This window comes from Bufo gargarizans, chromosome 1, assembly GCF_014858855.1.
Source record: "Bufo gargarizans isolate SCDJY-AF-19 chromosome 1, ASM1485885v1, whole genome shotgun sequence".
Taxonomy (NCBI): Eukaryota; Metazoa; Chordata; class Amphibia; order Anura; family Bufonidae; genus Bufo; species Bufo gargarizans.
The window spans coordinates 558,742,052-558,766,765 of record NC_058080.1 but is presented as its reverse complement, the minus strand read 5'-3'; the positions used below and the strand labels follow the sequence as shown (position 1 = coordinate 558,766,765).

The following is a 24,714-nucleotide window of genomic DNA, read 5'->3' as shown; positions in this document are numbered from 1 at the left end:
ATCTGTGAGTGGTTTAGGGATACATCTCTTGTTTAATGTTGCTTGCGCCAGGACTTTGAGTATCAGAATTTTTGATCCTTCGTACTTAATGTTTGTGCTTTGTCTAGCTTTCTTCAATATTAACTCCTTTTGAAAGTATTTAAGTAACTTGCATATAGTGTCTCATGGTGGGTCTGTTGGCTTCAGCTTAGGGCGTAGAGCTCTATGTGCCTGTTCAATTATTATAGGTTCTGTATTATCTTCACCTAGTAATAATTCACACATTTCTATTACTGCTTTATGGATTGCATCTGGGGCTACTGATTCCGGTATCCCTCTGAAGCGTATGTTGTTTCTTCTTCCCCTGTTGTCTTGATCTTCAAGATGTTCATACGTCTGTATTCTTTTTAGTGCAATCTACAATAACTGAATGGGTTGCTTCCAGAATATCCACTCTTTGACCTACGGTATTTGCCTTACTTCTTTTTTTTATCTCGGCAAGCTTGTCCAATACTGGATTTAATGCCTTTGATGAGTGAAATATGAAAGATCTTGATATGGGAAGGTCATTAGAAATGTCTATAGCCTCATCACTGTCTCTTTCTCTGTCTGATTGATTTGACATGGAGCAATTGGATGTTTCTTTAGCAGACAGTGCTGGTGCATTGGCTGCAGCTTGTGTTTTTTTCATTATGTATTTGTCTACGTCCGTTTGACATAGAAGTGGAGTGATGCTGTTTGAGGAGGTCAGGCTCTGATCCTTTGCATTTGCCTATGTTCACCATAGGCGCTTGACCTTGAACTCTATTAAGCTTAAAAGTTCTCTTTCACATATTCTTAATGAACTCATAGGTGAGGTTGCGATGAAATTTCTGTGTTATGGTCTTGAAGACCTTTAAATTCAAGCTGTGTTAATCGTAGCTATGGTCTTGTCTATTGATCTGGCTCCTTATTTTGCTATAGCCTTGTGCTGCTACCTTCTGAAATGTATTTTTTCCCTTTCCAGCAGGCTTCTCTAGTCTCTTGCTGATTTTGTGTGTCACTTGCTTTCCCATGTGCTTTAATCGGCTAAGAAGGGTTCGGCTATAATAAGGCTATGCCCCAGGCCTCTATTTGGTGCTGAAAAGGGTTTAAAGAAGCCTTCTAGTGGAGTAGGGATTTAGGGCCCTTTCTGCCAATTTGGCTTTATGTAGCTATATACGGTAAGTGATATGGGAGCTTAGGTGGCTTTATAAGTAGAGGTAAGATGGTGTTGTACCCCTACCTGTTCTGGTATCAGAGTCTGTTGTTCTGGTTGCGCCTCAGTACTCCTGTGCCTTTCTCCCTCTGAGCTTGGCGCTTAAGATGGCGCTTCTCTCCGGTGCTGGAGGTGGGAGTCCAGAGTGGTGGTAAGTCTGGTTAATCCTCTTGGATTGTCTCTTGTCTCCCTCAGGTCCCCTGGCAGCTTCTAAATGTCAGGCCGATATCCAGTGTGAGGGTGGAGAGCCTCCGTTAATAGTAAAAGACCCGCTCCTATGCGAACGCTGCATCCCGTCCGGAACTCTAGGCCGGGGATTTGCCCAGAGGCTAGGCCGCAGATGACTCTTGGGCCTCCGGCCGTCCAGGAACTCCGGAGTGGGGTCTTTTTGATGCTGTCAGGGTGTAAAGCCCAAATTTTAAGTGCAGAGAGTTAGGCTGGGATCATAACGGGCCGGATAGGCTTGGATTCACTTTGCTGGACTGAGCTATGGTAAAAGACGTCCTCCCTGATCCGTGGCCAGTCACGCCCCTCATGTATTGCCATTTTACTGCACATGTCAGGGAGTAAAACCATGATGGTGGAATAAGAAGGATACTCACAAGATCCTGAGAGGAGTGAGAAGAGAGAAACTGAGGCTGGGAATGCAGGGAACAGGAAGTGCCTTCTACTTGCAGTTACTGCCTTATAATACAGATACGACATGGAAGAGGTTTGTGTCGGGTGAGGGAGCACATCGAGTCCCCGCGCTGCTGTGGCGGGGACTCGATGTGTCGGAAGGCAGCCTGATGCATTGCAGAGGCTTCCCAATGCCTTGCACAACATTGGGACCTGCTTTCTATGGGTGCACAGGAGCTCTAAATTAAGGCTGGGTCTCCTGGGCAACCTGTTAGTGTACTACTCACTGTAGTACACGAACAGGCAATGCATTAAAATAACATCCCCAAAAAATAAAATGTAATTTTCAAAATGATCCAAACATAAAGTATACATATGGGAAATGTAAAGTAATGACAATTATATGAGGTATCACTATCTATTTTAAAAGTAGAGAAATAGAAATTTGGAAATTTGGGAATTTTTCCAAATTTGGGAATTTTTCACAAATAAAGGTGAAATAAATATATTGACTCAAATTTATGACTATCATGAAGTACAATGTGTCATGAGAAAACAATCTCAGAATGGCTTGGATAAGTAAAAGTGTTCCAAAGCTGTTACTACATAAAGTGACACATGTCAGATTTGCAAAAAATGGCCTGGGCAGAAGAACGAAAACTGGCCCGGGGTAGAAGGGGTTAAACAGAATTGTAGTGTACCAAAAGCAATAATTACATTTTTCTACCAGCGATATTGAACATAAATGACACCATATACAAAGAATCAAACCTCCTTCCCTGCACATTTCAAGTGTTGGTGTGGGGAGAGTAAGCTCAATACATCTGTCCAACACATATTTTCGAATCCAAAGAGTACCATCTTAAATCTGAAAACCGGAAATAGTAGTCCGAAATCTGTGACAGGACATCTGCAGACAGTACACATATGTTGGTTAGGTTTGCAAAAATAGCAATACAACTGTACAATGCGTGTTTTACAATCCAGGGGGTATCATTTTAAATCTCTGAATGAAAACACTGGAAATAGTAGGCTGAAATCTGTAACAAGGCATCTTCAAAGATTTCAAGTGTTGGTGTGAGTTGTTAAAATATGCATGTTTTACAAAACAGAGGGTAGTGTTTTTAATCTCTGAGTGAAAACACCAGAAAACACTAAAATCTGTGACAGGGCATCTTCATACAATTCAAGTGTTGGTGTGGGTTAGAAAAATAACAATACAAGTGTACAATGCATGTTCTGGTCAAAATCCAGAAGGTACCATTTTAAATCTGAGTGAAAACACCAGAAATAGTAGACTGTCTCAAGTTCAAGTGTTGATGTAGGAGGAATAAACTCATAGGAGGTTGACAACTTTTGTTTTACACTAGGCCCAAATCTGTTAGTCAATTTTTACAGAGGACCCTGTTATTATCCATAACAACACTGATGAAACGTGTATTTGCAGGCGGGGGTGCACTGGCCCGCACTGTCTTTCAAGACAACCCTGCTGCATTTGCTAAGGTATAACACTGTGCTTGATATCTAATTTCTCCCACAATTGGGGTGTAAATTGTGGAACAAGCCTGTTCACACTCAATGTTATTGCATCAAGCACACTGATTTCAGTCTATTAACAGAGAAGTACTGCAAATTAAAACCTAGATTCCGCCCATCACTCCATCACCCCTGATGAAGCCAGATTAGCTGGCGAAACATGTTGGGGGGCGGAATCTAGGTTTTAATTTGCTGTACTCCTCTGTTAATAGACTGAAATCGGTGTGCTTAATGCAATAACATTGAGTGTGAACAGGCTTGTTCCACAATTTACACCCCAATTGTGGGAGAAATTAGATATCAAGCACAGTGTTATACCCTAGTGAATGCAGCAGGGTTGTGTTGAAAGGCAGTGCACCCCCGCCTGCATATACACATTTCATATCAGTCATTAATAGCATCTTTAGATGGGGTATAGCTAGTTTTAATCTCTCAGCTAGCTCACTTGTTATATTCTTTCACTTGTTTTCATAAAGAAGTTAAAGTTAAGTTTTAGTGTCAGGGACAAGAGTGGTTAGTGGCCAGTTAGGCAAATTTTCAATAGCAGTGTCTTCAATGTTTTTGTGGAAAAGGGAAAGACATATTATTGCACATCTTTGTCTTTGAAATCAAGCAAAAACCGACTTTCAAACAAAACACCCTGGGCAAGTGTTTGTCCTCCCACAACCAGAATGTGGGTAGTAGCAGCACCAGCTATCCAGCCAGGAGTGGAAGAATTAGTAGTGGTAGTAGTAGTAGTAGGCCACAGTTCACCCCACCATGCCCTATGGCAGATAGTCAAGGGAGTCTAACTGTTGATGACTTGTGTGAGAGTAGTCAGTGTTTGGACTCCCCTGAGGAGGCGGTTTAGGGGAAGGTGGAGGACCCCATGCATAGCTATGTTGGTAGTATTAAAAGTGGCACCATAGTCACATTATTAGAGTTGGGGGCAGTGACTGTGGCAGTTGGGGTAAATACAAAGTATGGAATCGAGAGGTAGGCCAAGCAACCCACCATAACATATCACAGTCTGATGAAAGAGGCAGGGAAGGTAAGGACTCCAATGATGATTATGTGGTGGACAGGACCTGGGAGCCAGATTGAGGTGCTGAAGAGGAAGTAACATCAGAGGTGAAGGGTGGTGGTGGCAGTGGAAGCAATAAAGAGCAGAGGTGACATTCATACACCCATAACCTCTCAAAGAACTGCCAGGCCAGATCTGCTTTAGAAGAGGTGATGCTGCTGTCATTGTGGATGCATTAGGCACCAAACATGCCAAGTCGAGCTTGGCTGCCTCTCACTTTGCGTGATTATCTCCCATCTGACAGTTTTTCTCCACTATGCTGGAAGACAGCAGCATTGCCCTGTGCAAGAGTAAAATAAGCCATTGGCAGTGAAACACAAACATAGGCACCACAGTTCTATTGAAGTGCATGAAGCGACATCACCCCATCCCATGGGCAAACAGAGATGGCAGCAAGCTACTGCCACAAGAGTTTCCTTCTTCTACCGGTCTCCCTTTCTACAGCCAGGCCGCATCTACTCCTTATCTGCTATGTTGCCAGTAATGTTGAGCGAATTAAAGTGTCCGATTGGACCTGTCTCCATTAGCAGCAGGGCACGGCGTCATTCCCACTCCCCCTCCTTCCAACTACATATGTCAAGTTTGACATATGTTTCAAGTGTTGTCATGCTGTTTTGGAGCCGATTGGCCTGGGATCTGGCCTTGTTTCTGGGGTGCTGCCTCGCAGTGGGCACAAAAAACATTGACCCTGTGGGCATTTTTGGCTTTTAGGAAACAATAACGACAGCTAGGTTTCTTCCAGCTAGGCTGAGCGTACACCATCTGCTCCTTAAAGGCAGCAGACTCTACTAAGTGGTATGGCAGTGACTGCACCTCAAGCAACTTGGCCAGGTAGTAGTTAATCTTTTACACCATCTGATTGCTTGGCTTTTAAAGTTTTTTCCTGGCCACACATTCCATTATCAATGGCTGATGATGTGCATTCTGCCATCTCCAGTTAAGGCATCATTTTTGGATGCCTGGTTCCAACAATCCACACTTTATTCTGACAAATAGCACTTGGACAAGTCATATGGGCAGGCATTTTGACTCCATCAAGGCATAATTTTTGAATGCTTGGTCCCCAAGCATCTTTCCCATAACACCTTGTGTGTTTAAACACCACCTGCCCCAATTAGGGACAATTTTTTGAAGCTTTGGAATATGAAAAAGCAGAGCACATGCAACAACAAGGTATAAACATCAAACATGCATTTACCCATAGCTATGTATGTCAGTGTTACTCTGGCATGATTTACGATTGTTGTTCTCGTGTTTAAGATCTTAGGGTGGGGGAGAGAAAATACAAAAATTTGAAAAAAAGTAATGAAAAGAGATAGCATATTTTCCTAAATATTATATAAGTCCTATGAGACTAGAGGATGGTATATACCAATTTCCAGGGCAATTGGAGCCACCTTGTTTGGGTAGAAGCAATTCGGATCCAAACTGAACTTTTTTAAAAAAAATTGGCAAACTGGAACCAAACCAAACCTTAAAAAGTTTGCTCATCTCTAATTGATACCTATAAGATATGCTGAGAAGGTAATTTCAAGAAGCGATGAATTCTGCAACAAAAGGTCAAGCAGAAAAGGGGAATCCTGGGGACCAGGCATATTACGTTTTTTTAAGTCTGACAGTAAGCACAACTTGTGTGTATGATTCTCATTATTAATTTCATAGTTTTTTATTCAACTTTTGTTAATGTAGTCTAAGGTCTGTTTCACTGGCAGTCAGAATATGTATAATAAGCATACTGTATGCTGAGGCTGGCTACTTGTTATTCTGGCAGCAGAATTCTGCAATGATGTGATAAAGATTCAGTCACTATAATGAAAAAACGTGTATTGCTAATGCTTGGTTGAACAAGTGTATTTTGAACATACTTTTATATGTTGTTCCTCAGGAGAGTGGATCTCAATGAGTTATAATTTGTTTCTACAAACTTAGATGAAGCTGTCACTAAATATGTCTGTGGAGACTTCTCCACTGCGCCATTTCTTCAAATATAGCTAGATTATGCATTCATTGGGGAATCGTGTTGGGAAAAGGAATGTAAAGCCTATGCTTCTTCAGGATTTAAAGAACATAGAATGTCTATCATCCTCTTTATCCTAAACATAAAGTTTTGGATCAAATAAGGTTATAATACTTTTCTTCATGGATATTTTTTACTTCAAATCAGCAGCAAAATAATCATTCTAAATGGGTTTAAAGCTTTGACAATTTCCATTTTAATTTCCAATGGGATAAATATAACAATATGTTAACTGTTTGCTGACATGAGCACATTCAAATATAGTAATTTTTCAGTGATTATATATAGTGATTTTTTGACAAATCCAAATGTGTTGGACAAATTGCTTATGGCAATGATATTTCTAAATATTTCTTAGTGTTTATATATAATTTTGCCACTTTGCACAATAGAAAAGTGGCAGAAAACAGATTTTTAGCCTATCTTTAGTGCATGTCCTTTTGATGGGAGGAATACTGGGGGATGGTGCGCTATCAATAAATTCCCCTTATTGTTTTTATTATAGTTTTCCTTTAACTTGTGGCTGTTCATTTTCCTTCTTTACCAGTGTAAGCAACACAACTGTTTAAGAACACATGAAGAAATTAGAGTATAAGCAGACTTGTGTTATGTTATAGTAATCAATCTAATGTAAGCCTTAAATGAAAATGATTTCTGTAGCCAAAAATTACAAAAATAAAACTTGTGAGTTACATAAAGTGGTTGGCCCACAAACGAATATATTCACAGGCAAGATGATCACTGGGAATTAGACTGCTGAGTCTCCACCGATCATGAAAATGGGAGTCTCTAATTTCCTTCTGTTAATAGATAGTTATGAGCGGCAGGGATCATATTCGAATTTGCAATATTTTGCAAATATTTTATAATCAATTGAAGTTGAATATGGATTATTCACATGTAATCACTCACATAAATCTTAGAAATCGTATTTTAGTGATCTGGATAAATTAAAACTTAGCTTTTATTATAGCTCTATAAGATAAATGAGATTTTGTTCCTCAAATTGAAAAAAGGTAGGTAATCACAGATTGCTCGCAGTGTCCCATGGTCTGACGGGACTTTTACTGAGGGCAACGATAAGATGTCCACGATGACAAGGAATGATGCAACTGATGTACTCCTACAGTGATGCCCCAAGGCCTAGGCAACCAGAGAGGTGTACATCAGCATCCAAACCGCAGGATAGTCAAGACGTTGGCACACATTTGTGCCAGCATCTAACGCATCAAAGGTGGACATATGACAAGTGTTTCACAACAAAAAACATATGCACAACGACAAACACAACACAAAAAATGACATGGATAACATGTATTTGCCCTTGTCTATCTTTGGCAAATAAAGCTGTATCTTCTGGCCCATAGAAATCATATCCCCTGATGAGAGGAGGGGTTTACTCCCCTACCCCAGAAACGTGCATGTAGGGATCCTTTTAGGGCCTTATAGGGACCACAATTTCAGGGTTAGGTTCCGGACGGGGGCCCAAATAGTGGGACACCTCGTGGCTAGATTTGGAGGTTTATTCTAGGGCTGCGAGGGCCAATTAGGGATAAGAAAGAAAATCTTCATTTCTATTCCCTTTACAGTATCCTCCAACTGCCGCAACGGACCACCCTGCCTGATAAAGACCCAAGAAAAGAGGTGTCCCGAGTACCTAAAACCTGTACGGTAGGACACCTGGTGGTGTTTTTTTCAAGCGGTGCCGCCGTGCACCTTTATGCTGTGGATGCATCAGTGTACAATGTGTAACACGGATTTTCTTGCATCCATGTCATTTTTTGTGTTGTGTTTGTCGTTGTGCATATGTTTTTTGTTGTGAAACACTTGTCATATGTCCACCTTTGATGCGTTAGATGCTGGCGCAAATGTGTGCCAACGTCTTGACTATCCTGCGGTTTGGATGCTGATGTACACCGCTCTGGTTGCCTAGGCCTTGGGGCATCACTGTAGGAGTACATCAGTTGCATCATTCCTTGTCATCGTGGACATCTTATCGTTGCCCTCAGTAAAAGTCCCGTCAGACCATGGGACACTGCGAGCAATCTGTGATTACCTACCTTTTTTCAATTTGAGGAACAAAATCTCATTTATCTTATAGAGCTATAATAATAGCAAATATTTTATAGAATATTTTGTTGAATATTCGAGAATTTGAATATTCGTTATATTCTAAAAAAAGAATATATTCAATATATTGCTATATATTCGTTTTTTAGAATATTCTTCAAGCAACTTAAGCAGGGAGGAAACATGACTTCAGATGGAAAAAAAAAATTACAATATTCTAAAAAACAAATATATAGCACTATATCGAGATTGTGAAAAATCAGATCCGATGGTACAGTCCTCATCAAAAGTTTAAGACCACTTGAAAAATGTTAAAAAATCATATTTAGCATGGCTGGATCTTAACAAGGTTCCAAGTAGAGCTTCAACATGCAACAACAAGAAATGGGAGTGAGACAAAACATTTTTTGAGCATTCAATTTAATGAAAACAACAAATAAACTGAAACAGGCTGTTTTTCAGATGATCAAAAGTTTAGGACCACACCTCTAAAAAAAAAAAACTAAACCACCTCAAAACAGAAATCCAACTTCCAAACATGAACTCAGTAATGAGTAGCTCCGCCGTTATTGTTGATCACTTCAAAAATTCGTTTCACAAATAACATTTCTCCAAGTGGTGAAGACAGCCGCATGAAGGCTATCTACTGTCTAGAAATGTTGTTCATTTTTGGAAACTTCCCTTGCCATCCATCCCCAAAGGTTCTCTGTTGGATTTATATCAGGGGAACACGCAGGATGGGCCAAAAGAGTGATGTTATTCTCCTGGAAGAAGTCCCTTGTCCTGCGGGCATTGTGTACTGTAGCATTGTTCTGTTGAAAAACCCAGTCGTTACCACACAGACGAGGGCCCTCAGTCATGAGGAATGCTCTCTGCAACATCTGGACATAGGCAGCGGCCGTTTGACGCCCCTGAACTTCCTGAAGCTTCATTGTTCCACTGAAGGAAAAAGCACCCCAGACCATTATGGAGCCACCTCCACTGTGGTGTGTAGAAAACATCTCAGGTGGGATCTGCTTGTCATGCCATTAACGTTGGAAACCATCAGGACCATCAAGGTTAAATTTTTTCTCAACAGAGAATAAAACTTTCTTCCACCTTTGTCCCATGTTTGGTGCTCTCTTGCAAAGTCCAAACGAGCAGTTCTGTGGCGTTCAAGGAGACGAGGTCTTTGAAGACGTTTTTTGTTTTTGAAGCCCTTCAGTCTCAGATGCCGTCTGATGGTTATGGGGCTGCAGTCAGCACCAGTAAGGGCCTTCATTTGGGTCGAGGATCGTCCAGTGTCTTGACGGACAGCATATTGGATCCTCCGGCTCAGTGCTAGTGAAATTCTTTTGGGTCTTCCACTTCACTTTTTTGTTCCATAACCCTCAGGATCATTTATGAAGGTCCAAATGTATATCTTAATGCGTCCCACCTCAGCAGCGTTGGCACGCTGTGAGAGACCCTGCTTATGCAGTTCAACTGTCACGGCTGTAAGTGAGCAACAAGAGCCTACACAGTGAAAAGCAACTGACCGGACCCAAACTAGGGAGGATAAATGTGACCCCTGTCAGACCCTAAAAGCTCTCCCTAAGCTGCTCAGCCTATGCAAACACCCCAATGGTGGATGATCGCATATCCTCGTACCTCAACTATATAACACCTGAACACCCTACAATAGTGAGATGACACGACCACCGGATCCCTACACTAGACACGGAGGGAGTCAGGGTCACCTGGGATCCAGCAAACAGAAAATCACAAATTAATGTACACTTAACTGAAGGAGCTGCAGGTGCAGTGAAAAAAGATCCAAAGTCAGCAGACAATATCCAAAGTACTTGCTTCAGCAGAACACAGATCCAGTGAAAAGATATCACACAGGTGAAGATACTCAAGCGAGAGATACAGCTCAAATGAAAAGTATAATCCGCTACAAACCTCTACAAAGGAGAAGGGGTGATTTAAAGGCAACGAAATCAAACACAGGAGGGACAGCTGGGCGGAAGGAAACAGAAAGTAAAGACCTCATCACAGGGGCGGAGAAACAGGGCAGAGGGAACTCCTCCAAGCTCTAGTAGTGACATCATCACAGGGGTGGAGAAACAGAGCTGTGAGAACGTCTCAAAGCTCTGGTAGTGACAGTACCCCCCCCCCCTCTACGGGTGGACTCCGGACACCCAGGACCCACCTTCTCAGGATGAGCCCTATGAAATGCCCTGATGAGGCGAGTGGCTTTAATGTCCGACACCGGAACCCACATCCTCTCCTCAGGACCATAACCCTTCCAATGAACGAGGTACTGAAGAGAACCGCGGACAATGCGAGAGTCCACAATTCTGGAAACCTCAAACTCCAGATTGCCATCAACCAAAATCGGAGGAGGAGGCAAAGAGGAGGGCACCGTGGGCTGGACATATGGTTTTAAAAGAGCCCTGTGAAATACATTATGTATCTTCCAAACCCATGGAAGATCATGACGGAAGGCAACAGGATTGACGACTGACAAGATTTTATAAGGCCCAATAAACTTGGGACCCAATTTCCAGGAGGGAACCTTCAGTTTAATATTTCTTGTAGACAACCACACCAGATCACCCACATTCAGGTCCGGACCAGGCATACGTCTCTTATCAGCCACACGCTTATATTTCTCACTCATCTTTCTAAGATTACTCTGAATCTTTTGCCAAATGGTAGACAAAGACAAGGAAAATCTCTCCTCCTCAGGCAAACCAGAGGGAGCCCCTCCCGAGAATGTCCCAAACTGCGGATGGAACCCATATGCACCAAAGAATGGTGACTTATCAGAAGATTCCTGACGACGGTTGTTCAGAGCAAACTCAGCAAGAGGGAGAAGTGAACACCAATCCTCCTGGTTCTCTGCCACAAAACAGCGCAAATGTCTCCAGATTCTGGTTGACGCGTTCAGTCTGACCATTCGACTGCGGGTGAAAAGCAGAAGAGAAGGACAGCCGAACCCCCAGGCGAGAACAGAAAGCCTTCCAGAATCTGGACACAAACTGCGTGCCTCTATCGGAAACAATATCCGAGGGAATGCCATGCAATTTAACAATATGGTCGACAAAAGCTTGCGCCAACGTTTTAGCACTGGGTAAACCAGGGAATGGTACAAAATGGGCCATCTTGCTTAAACGGTCCACCACCACCAGGATCACCGACTTCCCTGAGGAACGAGGAAGATCCGTGATAAAGTCCATGGAGAGGTGTGTCCAATGACGGGAAGGTATGGGTAACGGGAGAAGGGGACCTGAAGGCCGTGAACGAGGGACCTTAGCGCGAGCGCAAGTCTCACAAGCAGCCACAAAACCCTCCACTGACTTACGAAGAGCCGGCCACCAAAATCTCCAAGCAATGAGATCTACCGTGGCTCTACTCCCGGGGTGACCAGCAAGAACAGTATCCTGATGCTCCTTGAAGAGTTTGTGACGTAACTCAGGAGGCACAAACAACTTCCCAGGAGTACAACGGGCAGGTACCTCAGTCTGGGCAGCCTGGACCTCCGCCTCCAAATCAGAATACAGAGCAGAAACAACCACCCCCTCCGCCAAAATGGGACCCAGGTCCTCAGAGTTTCCTCCTCCCGGAAAACAGCGAGAGAGTGCATCAGCCTTCACATTTTTGATCCAGGGCGGGATGTAACGACAAAATTGAATCTGGAGAAGAACAGAGACCATCTGGCCTGTCTCGGATTCATACGCCTGGCCGACTCCAAGTACGCCAGATTCTTATGGTTGGTAAAAACGGTGACAGGGTGCCTGGCCCCCTCCAACCAATGGCGCCATTCCTCGAAAGCCAACTTGATGGCCAACAACTCCCTATCTCCCACATCATAGTTTCTCTCTGCCGGGGAGAGTTTTTTAGAGAAAAAGGCACAGGGTCGCCACTTGGCAGGAGAAGGGCCCTGGGACAAAACCGCACCCACACCCACCTCGGAAGCATCCACCTCAACAATAAAAGGTAAGGAAACATCGGGATGCACCAAGACGGGAGCAGACGCAAAACTCTCTTTAATCTTAGAAAAAGCTGCAAGCGCCTCCTCCGACCAAGAGGAAAAATCCACCCCCTTTTTTGTCATGTCAGTGAGGGGTTTGACAACAGAGGAATAATTCAAAATGAACTTTCTGTAATAGTTCGCAAAACCCAGAAAGCGCATCAATGCCTTCTGATTCTCAGGAAGCTCCCACTCCAGCACAGCACGGACCTTCTCCGGATCCATGCGAAAACCAGAAGCAGAGAGGAGAAAACCCAGAAATTGAATCTCCGATACCATAAAAACACATTTCTCCAGCTTGGCGTACAATTTATTCTCCCGCAGAATCCGCAGAACCTGAAAAAGATGATCCTGATGGGTCTGAACATCAGGGGAAAAAATCAAAATATCATCAAGATACACCAATACAAATTTCCCCATTAAATGGTAGAAAATACTGTTAACAAAATGCTGAAAGACGGCCGGAGCATTCATCAGGCCGAAAGGCATAACGAGATTCTCAAAATGCCCGTTAGGGGTATTAAAGGCCGTTTTCCATTCATCCCCCTCTCTGACCCTGACCAGGTTGTACGCGCCTCTCAAATCCAATTTGGAAAAAACCTTGGCCCCAACAATTTGGTTGAAGAGGTCCGGGATCAGAGGAAGGGGATAGGGATCGCGAATCGTAATACGGTTCAGCTCCCTAAAATTTAGGCAAGGTCTCAGAGAGCCATCTTTCTTTTTAACAAAAAAAAAAAAACAGCGGCAACAGGTGATTTTGAGGGACGAATATGCCTCTTATCGAGACTCTCAGAGATATAAGTTTGCATTGCGATTCTTTCCGGTTGTGAGAGATTGTAGAGGCGTGCTTTTGGCAGCTTGGCGCCGGGAATGAGGTTAATGGGACAGTCAGACTCCCGGTGAGGAGGTAGCTCCTGAACACCGCTCTCGTAAAACACGTCCGAGAAATCAGAGAGAAATGATGGCACCGTTTTAGTAGACACCTCTGCAAAAATCGCTGTGAGACAATTCTCTTTACAAAACTCACTCCACTCATTTATTTGCCTTCCTTGCCAATCAATAGTGGGGTTATGTCTAGTGAGCCAGGGTAACCCCAAAACTAGAGGAGAAGGCAATCCGTTAAGGACAAAACAAGATATATCCTCCACATGAGTGTCACCTACCGCTAACCGGATATTGTGAACAATGCCCTTCAGGGATCTCTGTGAGAGTGGAGCAGAGTCAATAGCAAAAACAGGTATATCCTTTTCTAATGTGCAAACCTGAAAACAATGCATGGCTACAAATTGAGTATCAATAAGATTGACGGCCGCTCCACTATCGACAAAAATTTCACAAGAAATGACTTTGCTCCCTAGCGCTACCCTGGCAGAAAGGAGAAAACGGGAACTGCAGGTCAGAGGAAAAGCATCAATTCCTACATCAACTTTGCCCAAAGTAGCAGATGAAGCAGAGTTTGATGATTTACCTTTTGAGGTTTTTCTCTTATTATAACTCTTTGTACAGTTCAAGAATTTCCTAGACGGACAAATATTTGCCAAATGACCTATGCCCCCACAACAAAAACACACCATTCTCTTAGGACTAAATCCTCCTTTATCAGGGGCAAGTCGACCTAACTGCATGGGCTCCTCCACAGAGGGAACCGAGAGAGGATGAGGCCCCTGTACACTGAATGAGTCCGCACCACTGCCCCAAGACTGAAAATGACTGGACAGAGAGGTCTCGTTTCTTTCTCTTAGACGCCTGTCAAGGCGTACCGCCAACAACATGGCAGACTCTAAGGACGTTGGTCTCTCATGGAAAGCAAACGCATCTTTCAATCTCTCTGAGAGACCACGAGAGAACTGACTCCAGAGTGCAGCATCATTCCATCCTGAATCAGCTGCCCATCTCCGAAATTCAGAACAATAAAGCTTTGCAGACAGTTTGTTCTGGCACAAAAAACGTAAGTTAGATTCGGCCAGAGCAACACGATCCGGGTCATCATATATCTGCACCAGGGCCACAAAAAATCTTTCCACGGATCGAAGGGAGGGATCCCCCAATGGCAACGAAAAAGCCCAAGTCTGAGCACTACCCCTGAGCAGGGAGATGACAATCCTCACCCTCTGTTCCTCATTACCAGAGGAATGGGGACACAAGCAAAAATGGAGTTTGCATGCCTCTCTGAAACGAACAAAATTCTCACTGCCCCCGGAGAACGTTTCCGGAAGTGAGACCTTTGGCTCGCAACAGACTCCATGGGCCGGAGCAGAGCCCAATGCATGAAGCTGAGTCATAGATTGACGGAGATCCGCTACCTCCAAAGAAAGACCCTGCATGCAGTCAACCAGGTCAGAAAGCGGATCCATGTAAAAAAAGGACGGTTTGGCGGATTATAATGTCACGGCGTTAAGTGAGCAACAAGAGCCTACACAGTGAAAAGCAACTGACCGGACCCAAACTAGGGAGGATAAAAGATGACCCCTGTCAGACCCTAAAAGCTCTCCCTAAGCTGCTCAGCCTATGCGAACACCCCAATGGTGGATGATCGCATATCCTCGTACCTCGACTATATAACACCTTAACACCCTACAATAGTGAGGGGACACGACCACCGGCTCCCTACACTAGACACAGAGGGAGTCAGGGTCACCTGGGATCCAGCAAACAGAAAATCACAAATGAATGTACACTTAACTGAAGGAGCTGCAGGTGCAGTGAAAAAAGATCCAAAGTCAGCAGACAATATCTGAAGTACTTGCTTCAGCAGAACACAGATCCAGTGAAAAGATATCACACAGGTGAAGATACTCAAGCGAGAGATACAGCTCAAATGAAAAGTATAATCCGCACCTCTACAAAGGAGGAGGGGTGATTTAAAGGAAACAAAATCAAACACAGGAGGGACAGCTGGGAGGAAGGAAACAGAAAGTAAAGACCTCATCACAGGGGTGGAGAAACAGAGCTGTGAGAACGTCTCAAAGCTCTGGTAGTGACATCAACAACCCGGCCACGTTCAAAAAGGGAGAGTTTTTTTGCCTTTGCCATCACAACGTGTGACTACCTGACAGAAAATGACAATGAATCCACATCTTTGCACAGATTTGGCATGTGGTCCTAAAATTTGGATCAGCTGAAAAACAGCCTGTTGCAGTTTAATCGTTATTTTCAATTAATTGAATGCTCAAAAAATGTTTTGTTTTGTTAAGATCCAACAATGTAAAATTTGATTTTTTGCCATTTTCAAGTGGTCTTAAACTTTTGATCAGGACTGTATATTCTAACCCCCAGGCATTCCCATGGTGACAGGGAAGCTTGTCGGGGATGAGTATGCCGAAGTGGAACAACTGTACAGATTTTTTTTTTTTAAGACAAATATTCTAAAAAAACTAATATATTCGATATAGTGCTACAGTCAGGTCCATAAATATTGGGACATCGACATGCTAACCTTTTTGGGCTCTATACACCACCACAATGGATTTGAAATGAAATTAACAAGATGTGCTTTAACTGCAGACTGTCAGCTTTAATTTGAGGGTATTTACATCCAAAGCAGGTGAACGGTGTAGGAATTACAACAGTTATGTGCATATGTGCCTCCCACTTATTAAGGTACCAAAATGAATGGGACAATTGGCTTCTCAGCTGTTTCGTGGCCAGGTGTGTGTTATTCCCTCATTATCCCAATTACAATGAGCAGATAAAAGGTCCAGAGTTCATTTCAAGTATGCTATTTGCATTTGGAATTTGTTGCTGTCAACTCTCAAGATGAGATCCAAAGAGCTGTCACTATTAGTGAAGCAAGCAATTATTAGGCTGAAAAACAAAACAAACCCATCAGAGAGATAGCAAAAACATTAGGCATGGCCAAAACAAGTGTTTGGAACATTCTAAAAAGAAGGAACGCACCCGTGAGCTAAACAACATTAAAAGACCCAGAAGACCACGGAAAACAACTGTGGTGGGTGACCGAAGAATTCTTTCCCTGGTGAAGAAAACACCCTTCACAAAACTTGGCCAGATCAAGAAAACTCTCCAGGAGGTAGGTGTATGTGTGTCAAAGTCAACAATCAAGAGAAGACTTTACCAGAGTGAATACAGAGGGTTCACCACAAGATGTAAACCATTGGTGAACCTCAAAAACAGGAAGGCCAGATTAGAGTTTGCCAAACAACATCTAAAAAAGCCTTCACAGTTCTGGAACAACATCCTATGGACAGATGAGACCAAGATCAACTTGTAACAGAGTGATGGGAAGAGAAGAGTATGGAGAAGGAAAGGAACTGCTCATGATCCTAAGCATACCACCTCATCAGTGAAGCATGGTGGTGGTAGTGTCATGGCGTGGGCATGTATATCTGCCAATGGAACTGGTTCTCTTGCATTTATTGATGATGTGACTGCTGACAAAAGCAGCAGGATGAATTCTGAAGTGTTTCGGGCAATATTATCTGCTCATATTCAGCCAAATGCTTCAGAACTCATTGGACGGCGCAGAGCAGATGGACAATGACCCAAAGCATACTGCAAAAGCAACAAAAGAGTTTTTTAAGGGAAAGAAGTGGAATGTTATGCAATGGCCAAGTCAATCACCTGACCTGAATCTGATTGAGCATGCATTTCACTTGCGGAAGACAAAACTGAAGGGAAAATGCCCCAAGAACAAGCAGGAACTGAAGACAGAGCATCACCAGGGATGAAACCTAGCGTCTGATGATGTCTATGCATTCCAGACTTCAGGCTGTAATTGACTTCAAAGGATTTGCAACCAAGTATTAAAAAGTGAAAGTTTGATTTATGATTATTATTGTGTCCCATTACTTTTGGTCCATTAACAAGTGGGAGGCACATATGCAAACTGTATTAATTCCTACACCGTTCACCTGATGGAAGTAAATACCCTCAAATTAAAGCTGACACTCTGCAGTTAAAGCACATCTTGTTTGTTTAATTTTAAATCCATTGTGGTGGTGTATAGAGCCAAAAATGTTAGAATTGTGTCGATGTCCCAATATTTATGAACCGGACTGTATATATTCTTTTTTTTAAATATTGGTCATTTTTTCCATCTGAAGTCATGATTCCTCCCTGCTTAAGTTGCTTGTGGGCCAATGACTCATTGGCCCACAACTAAGAAGCAGGGAGGAATCATGTGTTCAGATGGGCAAAAATGATGAATAATCGCTATAACTAATATATAAAATATTCAAAATATTTGCGAATTCTCAAAGTTGCAATATTCAAGAAAAAGTTTGCTATTCGAATATTTGCACTCAACACTATTAATAGAGTAGTGCACATAGAGCTACCTTTCAATTCACTTCTGTGGAGCCAACTGAGAAAGCCAAGTACTGTACTTCACAGTCCCATAGATGTGAATGGAGGTGATGGTTACGCATGATCAGTGGGGGTCCCAGCGGTCAGACCCTAGAAATCATACATTTTTCACCTATCTTGTGTATAAGTGAAAAATTTTGTTTGTGGGTTGGCCCCTTTAAGCTAAATGGTCAGAGATCTGTGTATTATGTCTTTCCTTGTTATTTGAATTAATATTTTGTAATTTTAAATCATTGTTCATTTAGCAATTTATTTTTTTTACTTTACAATTAGGTCAATATTGGTATCCTCATTGCAGTAACCAGGATCATCTCCAGGATTAGTGCTGATAACTACAAAGTCCACAGAGATGCCAACGCTTTCAAGTAAGTTTTCGATAATAATGATCACGAACGGACGGTCATGTTCTGGGATATGTAAAATACGACACATATACTGAGGTTTTCATCCTGGAGTGAGCATTTATTATCTGTTGTTCCATGATCAAATTTGCATGGGAATCAGGGTACTGATTATGTGGAATGCACCACTGTGTGGAAGAGAGAAGGAAAGAGGCCACACCAAAGTACACCAAAAATATCTGAAATATAATACATTAAATAAAGTTTGATACATATTTTTGATATTTTAGATACACTTGTTGTACATGTGGCCTTTTTTGCATCCATTTCCACAGAAAGCAAACACAACTTTGCAGGACAATCGTAATTTTAAGGCCCCATTCACACAATCGTATTTTTACTCCGCATCCAATCCGCATTTTTTGGGGATTGGATTCAGACCCATTTATTGCAATAGGGCCATAAAAAATGTCGACAGCACACCATGTACTCTATGCATCCATACTGTATGTCCGTTCTGCAGTCCCGAAAAAAAATACAGAACATGTCCTATTCTTGTCCATTTTGCGGCATTGTTGCAATGGGTCCACACAAAAAATGGATGCAACATGGAGGTTACACGGCCATCATCCATTATTTTTTTTGTGGATACATGTTTTGCATACCACAAAATATATACGGTCATGTCATGTGCACTCTAAAAGTGTAGGAGAACATCTACATTGCCTCCGACACAAAGATCGATCTTAAAAATATAAAATGTAATTTTTGCTGGAAAATATACAACCTCATCTGAATCTTATCAGTAGATTTTAAATAGTTAGAATTGATTTGCTCATTTCTAGTTCAAATAGTAGAAAAATGAAATTGGAAAGGTATGAAAGAAATTCTTTTTTTAGCCTTTGTCTGTCTTTCTGAGACTAGTGATTACTAAATCAGCTAGTTTCAATCCTGGCTGAGCTAATGGACATTGTTGCTGCCCTTGTGAGTCTACTATGAAGTACATGTACATGGTGGGGGGGGGGGGGGAGACTTTAAGGATAAAAAAAAATCAATAATCATTCAACATAAAAATATAAAACATACTGTAGATTACCATGCCCTCTCTCTACAGAGTTTTGGGTTGCACTTTCATGATGTATGATTTACATAAAGTCAATATCCTGTTCATATCTGCATTCGCTTTAGAAAATTAGAATCCCCCTCTGCTTATATGGCTTATTATGCTTCAAAAAATGTAAAATATTCTAAAGAAAATAGTTTCACAATGTCTTTTATGGCTATATCTTTGAACTGGAATATATTTGTAAAGGGATGCTGATATAATTGAATCCTTTGTAGGTAGCCTCTGAAGGCTATCCCTTGACCTTTACCTTCTAGCTTCCTTTAAGAAATGTCTTATTTAGTGTCAGCTCTATTTGGTTTGTTGATGAAAAGCAGAATCTGTCGAATAAAAGCGAGTAACTGCCGTGACGGCTGAACAATCACAGCACACAATAAAAAACTGAAGATGCGGGGAGGATACATTGCCTTATACAGAACAAATATGCCTTCTATTATCCGCTTTTAATAATTGTTTCCTTTCTAAATAGATGCTATTATTGTCAATCACAAGAGTGGCAGTGTATATACCGCTTTGTCTGCATGGAATTCAGTATGAGAAAGTGGATGTGCCGAAGATCATATAGAACTTTCTCAGTCACTCTGCTATATTGTTAAACGTGACCCTCTGTGCATATTTAAAGGGAACCTGTCACCGGGATTTTGGGTATAGAGCTGAGGACATGGGTAGCTAGATGGCCGCTAGCACATCCGCAATACCCAGTCCCCATAGCTCGGAGTGCTTTTATTGTGTAAAAAAAAAGTTTGATACATATGCAAATTAACCTGAGATGAGTCCTGTCCCTGACTCATCTCACATACAGGACTCATCTCAGTTTAATTTGCATATGTATCAAATCGTTTTTTTTACACAATAAAAGCCCACAGAGCTATGGGGACTGGTTATTGCGGATGTGCTAGTGGCCATCTAGCAAACCATGCCCTCAGCTCTATACCCAAAATCCCAGTGACAGGTTCCCTTTAAGTGGATGCAGTCACATTTTAATTTATTTTTTCGTAATGTGTATGGAGGTCTCCTGGCTCTACCCTGATGGCAGAAGTTGGAGTAGATAAGAACCGGACTGATGAATATCAACAAGACAAAACCTTTTCTTCTCGGACATATAAGCTGCCATCACCACAGGAGTCTGGCATCAGCTTTACTCCCTCTCCACCATTCAGTACACATTCATACTTGGCCAAGCCAAGAGTACATGTGTGTGAGGAGGAAAGATAGGTGAGAAAGTGCCCTGATACTGTATATAGAAAAGATTATTTTAAAAAAATTGCATCTAAATACATTTAAAAACATTCCTAAAATATAGCGTCCGATAATAATCGCAGATTGTCCTTAACTGAGATGGTTCAGTCTCTGAAATACAAACAAATAGAAAATAGGACAGCACAAAAGTGGAGCTGCCCCGTCCTTTTTTCTGTCAATTGCATCAAAGAGGCATAGATGCCCGTGATAAGAACATAGTCCTACCACTTTACAAATCATTAGTCAGACTACACATGGAGTACTGTACAGTTCTGGGCTTCTGTGAAGAAGGCAGACATAGCAGAGCTGGAGAGGGTTTAGAGAAGGGCAACTAAAGTAATAACTGGAATGGGTGGAATACAATATCCTGAAAGATTATCAACATTAGGGTTATCCACTTTAGAAAAATACGACTAAGGGAGGATCTAATTATGTATAAATATATCGGGATCAGTACAGAGATCTCTCCCATCATCTATGTGACTGTGACGAGGGGACTGTGACTTTGACGAGAGGACATCCTCTGCGTTTAGAGGAAAGAAGGTTTGTACACAAACATAGAAGAGGATTATTTACTGTAAGAGCAGTGAGACTATGGAACTCTCTGCCTGAGGAGGTGGTGAATTCACTAAAAGAGTTCAAGAGGGGCCTAGATGTATTTATGGAGTGTAAAAGTATTACAGGTCATAATTATAACTTTTTTGAAAAAGGGTTGTTGATTCAGGGAGCTATTTTGATTGCCTAATTAGTCAAGAAGGATTTTTCCCTCCCTAAAATTAGGAAAAGTAGCTGCAAAGGTGAGGCACCCTTAGGGGTGCAGAGAGGCTGAGAGTGACTGTGGTGGAAATGAATTAGTTTTTACTGGCTGATCTCATTCCGGCTCTCCCCTAGGCTGTAGCGGCAGTGGATGGAGGGGCACACCCTTCCTTCCCCTGAGGTCACACTCTGGGCTTGGGGCTCTTGTCTAATGGTCAGTCGGGTGTACTTGTTGGTGAATGGTTGGCAGGATGCAAGGCAGGAGGGCAGGTACAGGTGACAGCAGATGACGGAGGTAATACCAGGCCAGCTTGATAATGATAAATAACAGCCTCTTTACTGAGGATGATAGGAGGCATGGTACAAATATCAGCAGAAGGCACAGTTCTGAGGTGAATCATAAGGCAGTCTTTTTCCCAAAGGTTGTGTATAGGGACAGGCAGTTTGACAGTTCCCTCTAATTCTCTCTCTAAATACACAAGTCAATCATCCTAATTGACCACAGACTTGCAAGACATGTTGTCATATATCTGCAATGCCCAACTGCAGGATGCTGTCCTAGATCAGTTGTCCAGTCGGTCTCAGAAGTTTGGCAGTGCATTACCTTTACTGACTCAGTCCAAGCACAGCCTTGTGTCCTCAACCATCTGCAAAATTCAATGCTTCTTTCCCTCAGAGGTAAATACTTAGCAAAGTTAATTTTCTGACATCTTTCACTCACAGGAATAATGTTTTCCTGGAGCAAGATCTATCTTGGCCTACTTGGCAGGAGCACAAACCAAACAGGAGTTCACTGTAGCTTGACCTGTTAGAAACTCCCTACTACTCTACAAGAAAAAATGGGACCACCCCACTACCCAGCAACCATTACCAAGGCAGCGTAACAATTTCTTACCTATGTATAGCCTTTTTTAGGTTACATAGTGCATATAACATATTCAGTACGAGTATCACAGTGAACACTTTAGTAATTAACATGGTATTAACCCTTTAGGAGTGAATTGTTGGGTCACTGCATCAACTCTGTATTCAGTAAACCTTCCCTAGTACTGACTATATACAGACATTTTTCACTTATGCATCACATCATGGTGGCCATTATGGTTCCATTTTACCCACTATATTGAATTCACATATTTCCATGCGAAGAATCACATTTTAGACAAAGATTTCCCATAGAAGGACTACTATCAGTGCTTCTAAGAGAAACCTAGTCTGATATATGGAATCCAATGCTATGTTTTTTTTCTTCTACAGAATCTGCCTTTATAAAATTGTTATACACCACCATATTTTAATACAGGGTATTTTAATTATATTCTAAATCCATGTTTACGAGGCTTTACTCTATGGTTTTCTGAAAGGAAGAAAGAAATTTGGAGCTCAGTATAATAAAAACTGAGCTCTGACCCTTGTAAAGATATACAGTTTGTTGGAATGAATCAGCACAAAATGTTGACCTTAAAAACAAAACTATTTGCCCTAAATCATACTGAGGCTGCATTCCCACTCGCGTCTGGTCCGGATCCGTCTTGTATAATGCAAACGCTTGTATCCATTCATAATGGTTCCGTTTGCATTATGCTTTCAATTGCACCATATTGTGTCAGTGAAAAACGGATCAGTTCCCATTGACTTACATTGTAAGTCAGGACGGATCCGTTTGGCTCCGCATCGTCAGGCGGACACCAAAACGCTGCAAGTTGCGTGTTAGTGTCCGCCTCAAAAGCGGAATGGAGATCAAACTCAGCCAAATTGATGCATTCTTTTCTTTTCTGAACGGATCCTTATCCATTCAGAATGCATTGGGGCTGAACTGGTCCGTTTTGGGCCGCTTGTGAGAGCCCTGAAACAGATCTCATAAGCGGACCCAGAAACGCCAGTGTGAAAGTAGCACTTCGTAATGCTTCTACATCCCACAAAAAATAAATAAAGCCTTATTAGACCCAGTACTGTGAGTTCAGTACCTTGTGGTGGTAAGAGCTTCTATTATCACTCTCTGGTATAATTATACCATTCTGCAGCTTGGGTCCCTGACCAGCACCACTGGAACGATCGCCGCGATGAACAAGTGGAGAGAAAATAGACAGGAGAACCACTCTTTGGGCATTGTTGTCAACAGACTTGAGGTCAGGTAAGTATAATATGATATCTCTTTATTAATGACCATAGACTATTAACAAAGAGATATCATATTATACTTACCTGGCCTCAAGTCCGTTGAGGACAGTGCCCAAAGAGTGGTTCTCCTGCCTGTTTCCTCTCTGCAAGTACATTACATTGATATATCCATTCTTCTCACAGTTTCTGCACAGAAATCACAATTAGTGACCACAATTGGAATAGCCACAAAAATCTCTGAACATGCCCTAAGTCTCAGTTCTATAAAGCACTAGAGTGAACTGAACCTGTGTGATTGGAAGATGGAATTATGAGTCAGTGATGCTACAAGAATTATAGACTGGATATCCGATTTTTTTATATTTTTTATTAATGGGTCACATGATGTATACTACCTAGACATATATCACATTGTATGTGCATATATAAAAATGTAATTAGAGAACAAACTATCAGCTCAGAAATGAACCAGATTAAATAATTACAGTCCATATATACCCCAAATCCCTTACATCAATGGGACTCAGACAAGCAGTAAATTGAGCTGAAAATGCAAACATTGTGTAGTAATTAATGAGCATTATGGTCATTAATTCACACTAGTCAGGACTGCAATATTCTATTAAATTGTGTGTACAATCCCATAAGACATGTGGGTGTGCTTGCCCTCCTTTTTTTCTGTTCAGATTACCATAATTACTGTGCATACAGCAATGATCAGCAAAGAAAATCTTCTTGGGCATAATTGAAGTGTTAAACTGTAGATTTTTATTAAAAACTTAAAAGTATTTTGTAGTAGACTATCAATATCTAGGGTCATGCTGAAGAGTTTTTCCAGTATGAGTAATAGTATGTAAAAAGTGCTGGAGTTACTACCAGTAGACTGCATCACATAAACTCACTTTTGAAAGGAATGGAAGTTATTTTGTGGAATCAAGTGAACATTATGTCCCCTTGTTATTTTATTTCCCTAAATTGCTTAATTAAAAATATTAACCATATCCATAGCAATCATTAATTACTTATGGGAGAGGCTTAACTGTGATGAGTGGGTGAAGCGCTTCCCCTGACCTAGCTGGCTGTGTTGTGCCGGAAGCCAGGAGCGAGGGTAAGCCTAGTAGTGGGCATACCCTAAAAGGGAGTGTTTGAGAACAGGGGGGGTGGGTGGGTGTGAACAGAAGCGCCCTGAGGAGCTGGAGTCTGGGGCTTAAGAAGGTAATATGCCCCTCCCACAAATTCAGGCTGACTTTTCAGCCTTCCACTTATGGGAGAGGCTTAACTGTGATGAGTGG

At 42.0% G+C, this 24,714-nt stretch overlaps 1 protein-coding gene across 2 annotated transcripts in view; it reads left to right on the top strand.

Annotated features, from left to right (window-relative positions):
- ADGRD1 (adhesion G protein-coupled receptor D1) overlaps positions 1–24,714 on the top strand; it is a 909,072-nt gene that overhangs the window by 777,725 nt on the left and 106,633 nt on the right. For both annotated transcript variants that reach the window (XM_044275622.1, XM_044275624.1), the window contains one exon: positions 18,116–18,207. In XM_044275622.1, coding sequence (XP_044131557.1) covers positions 18,116–18,207 — 92 coding nt within the window. The remainder of the gene's footprint in view (positions 1–18,115; positions 18,208–24,714) is intronic.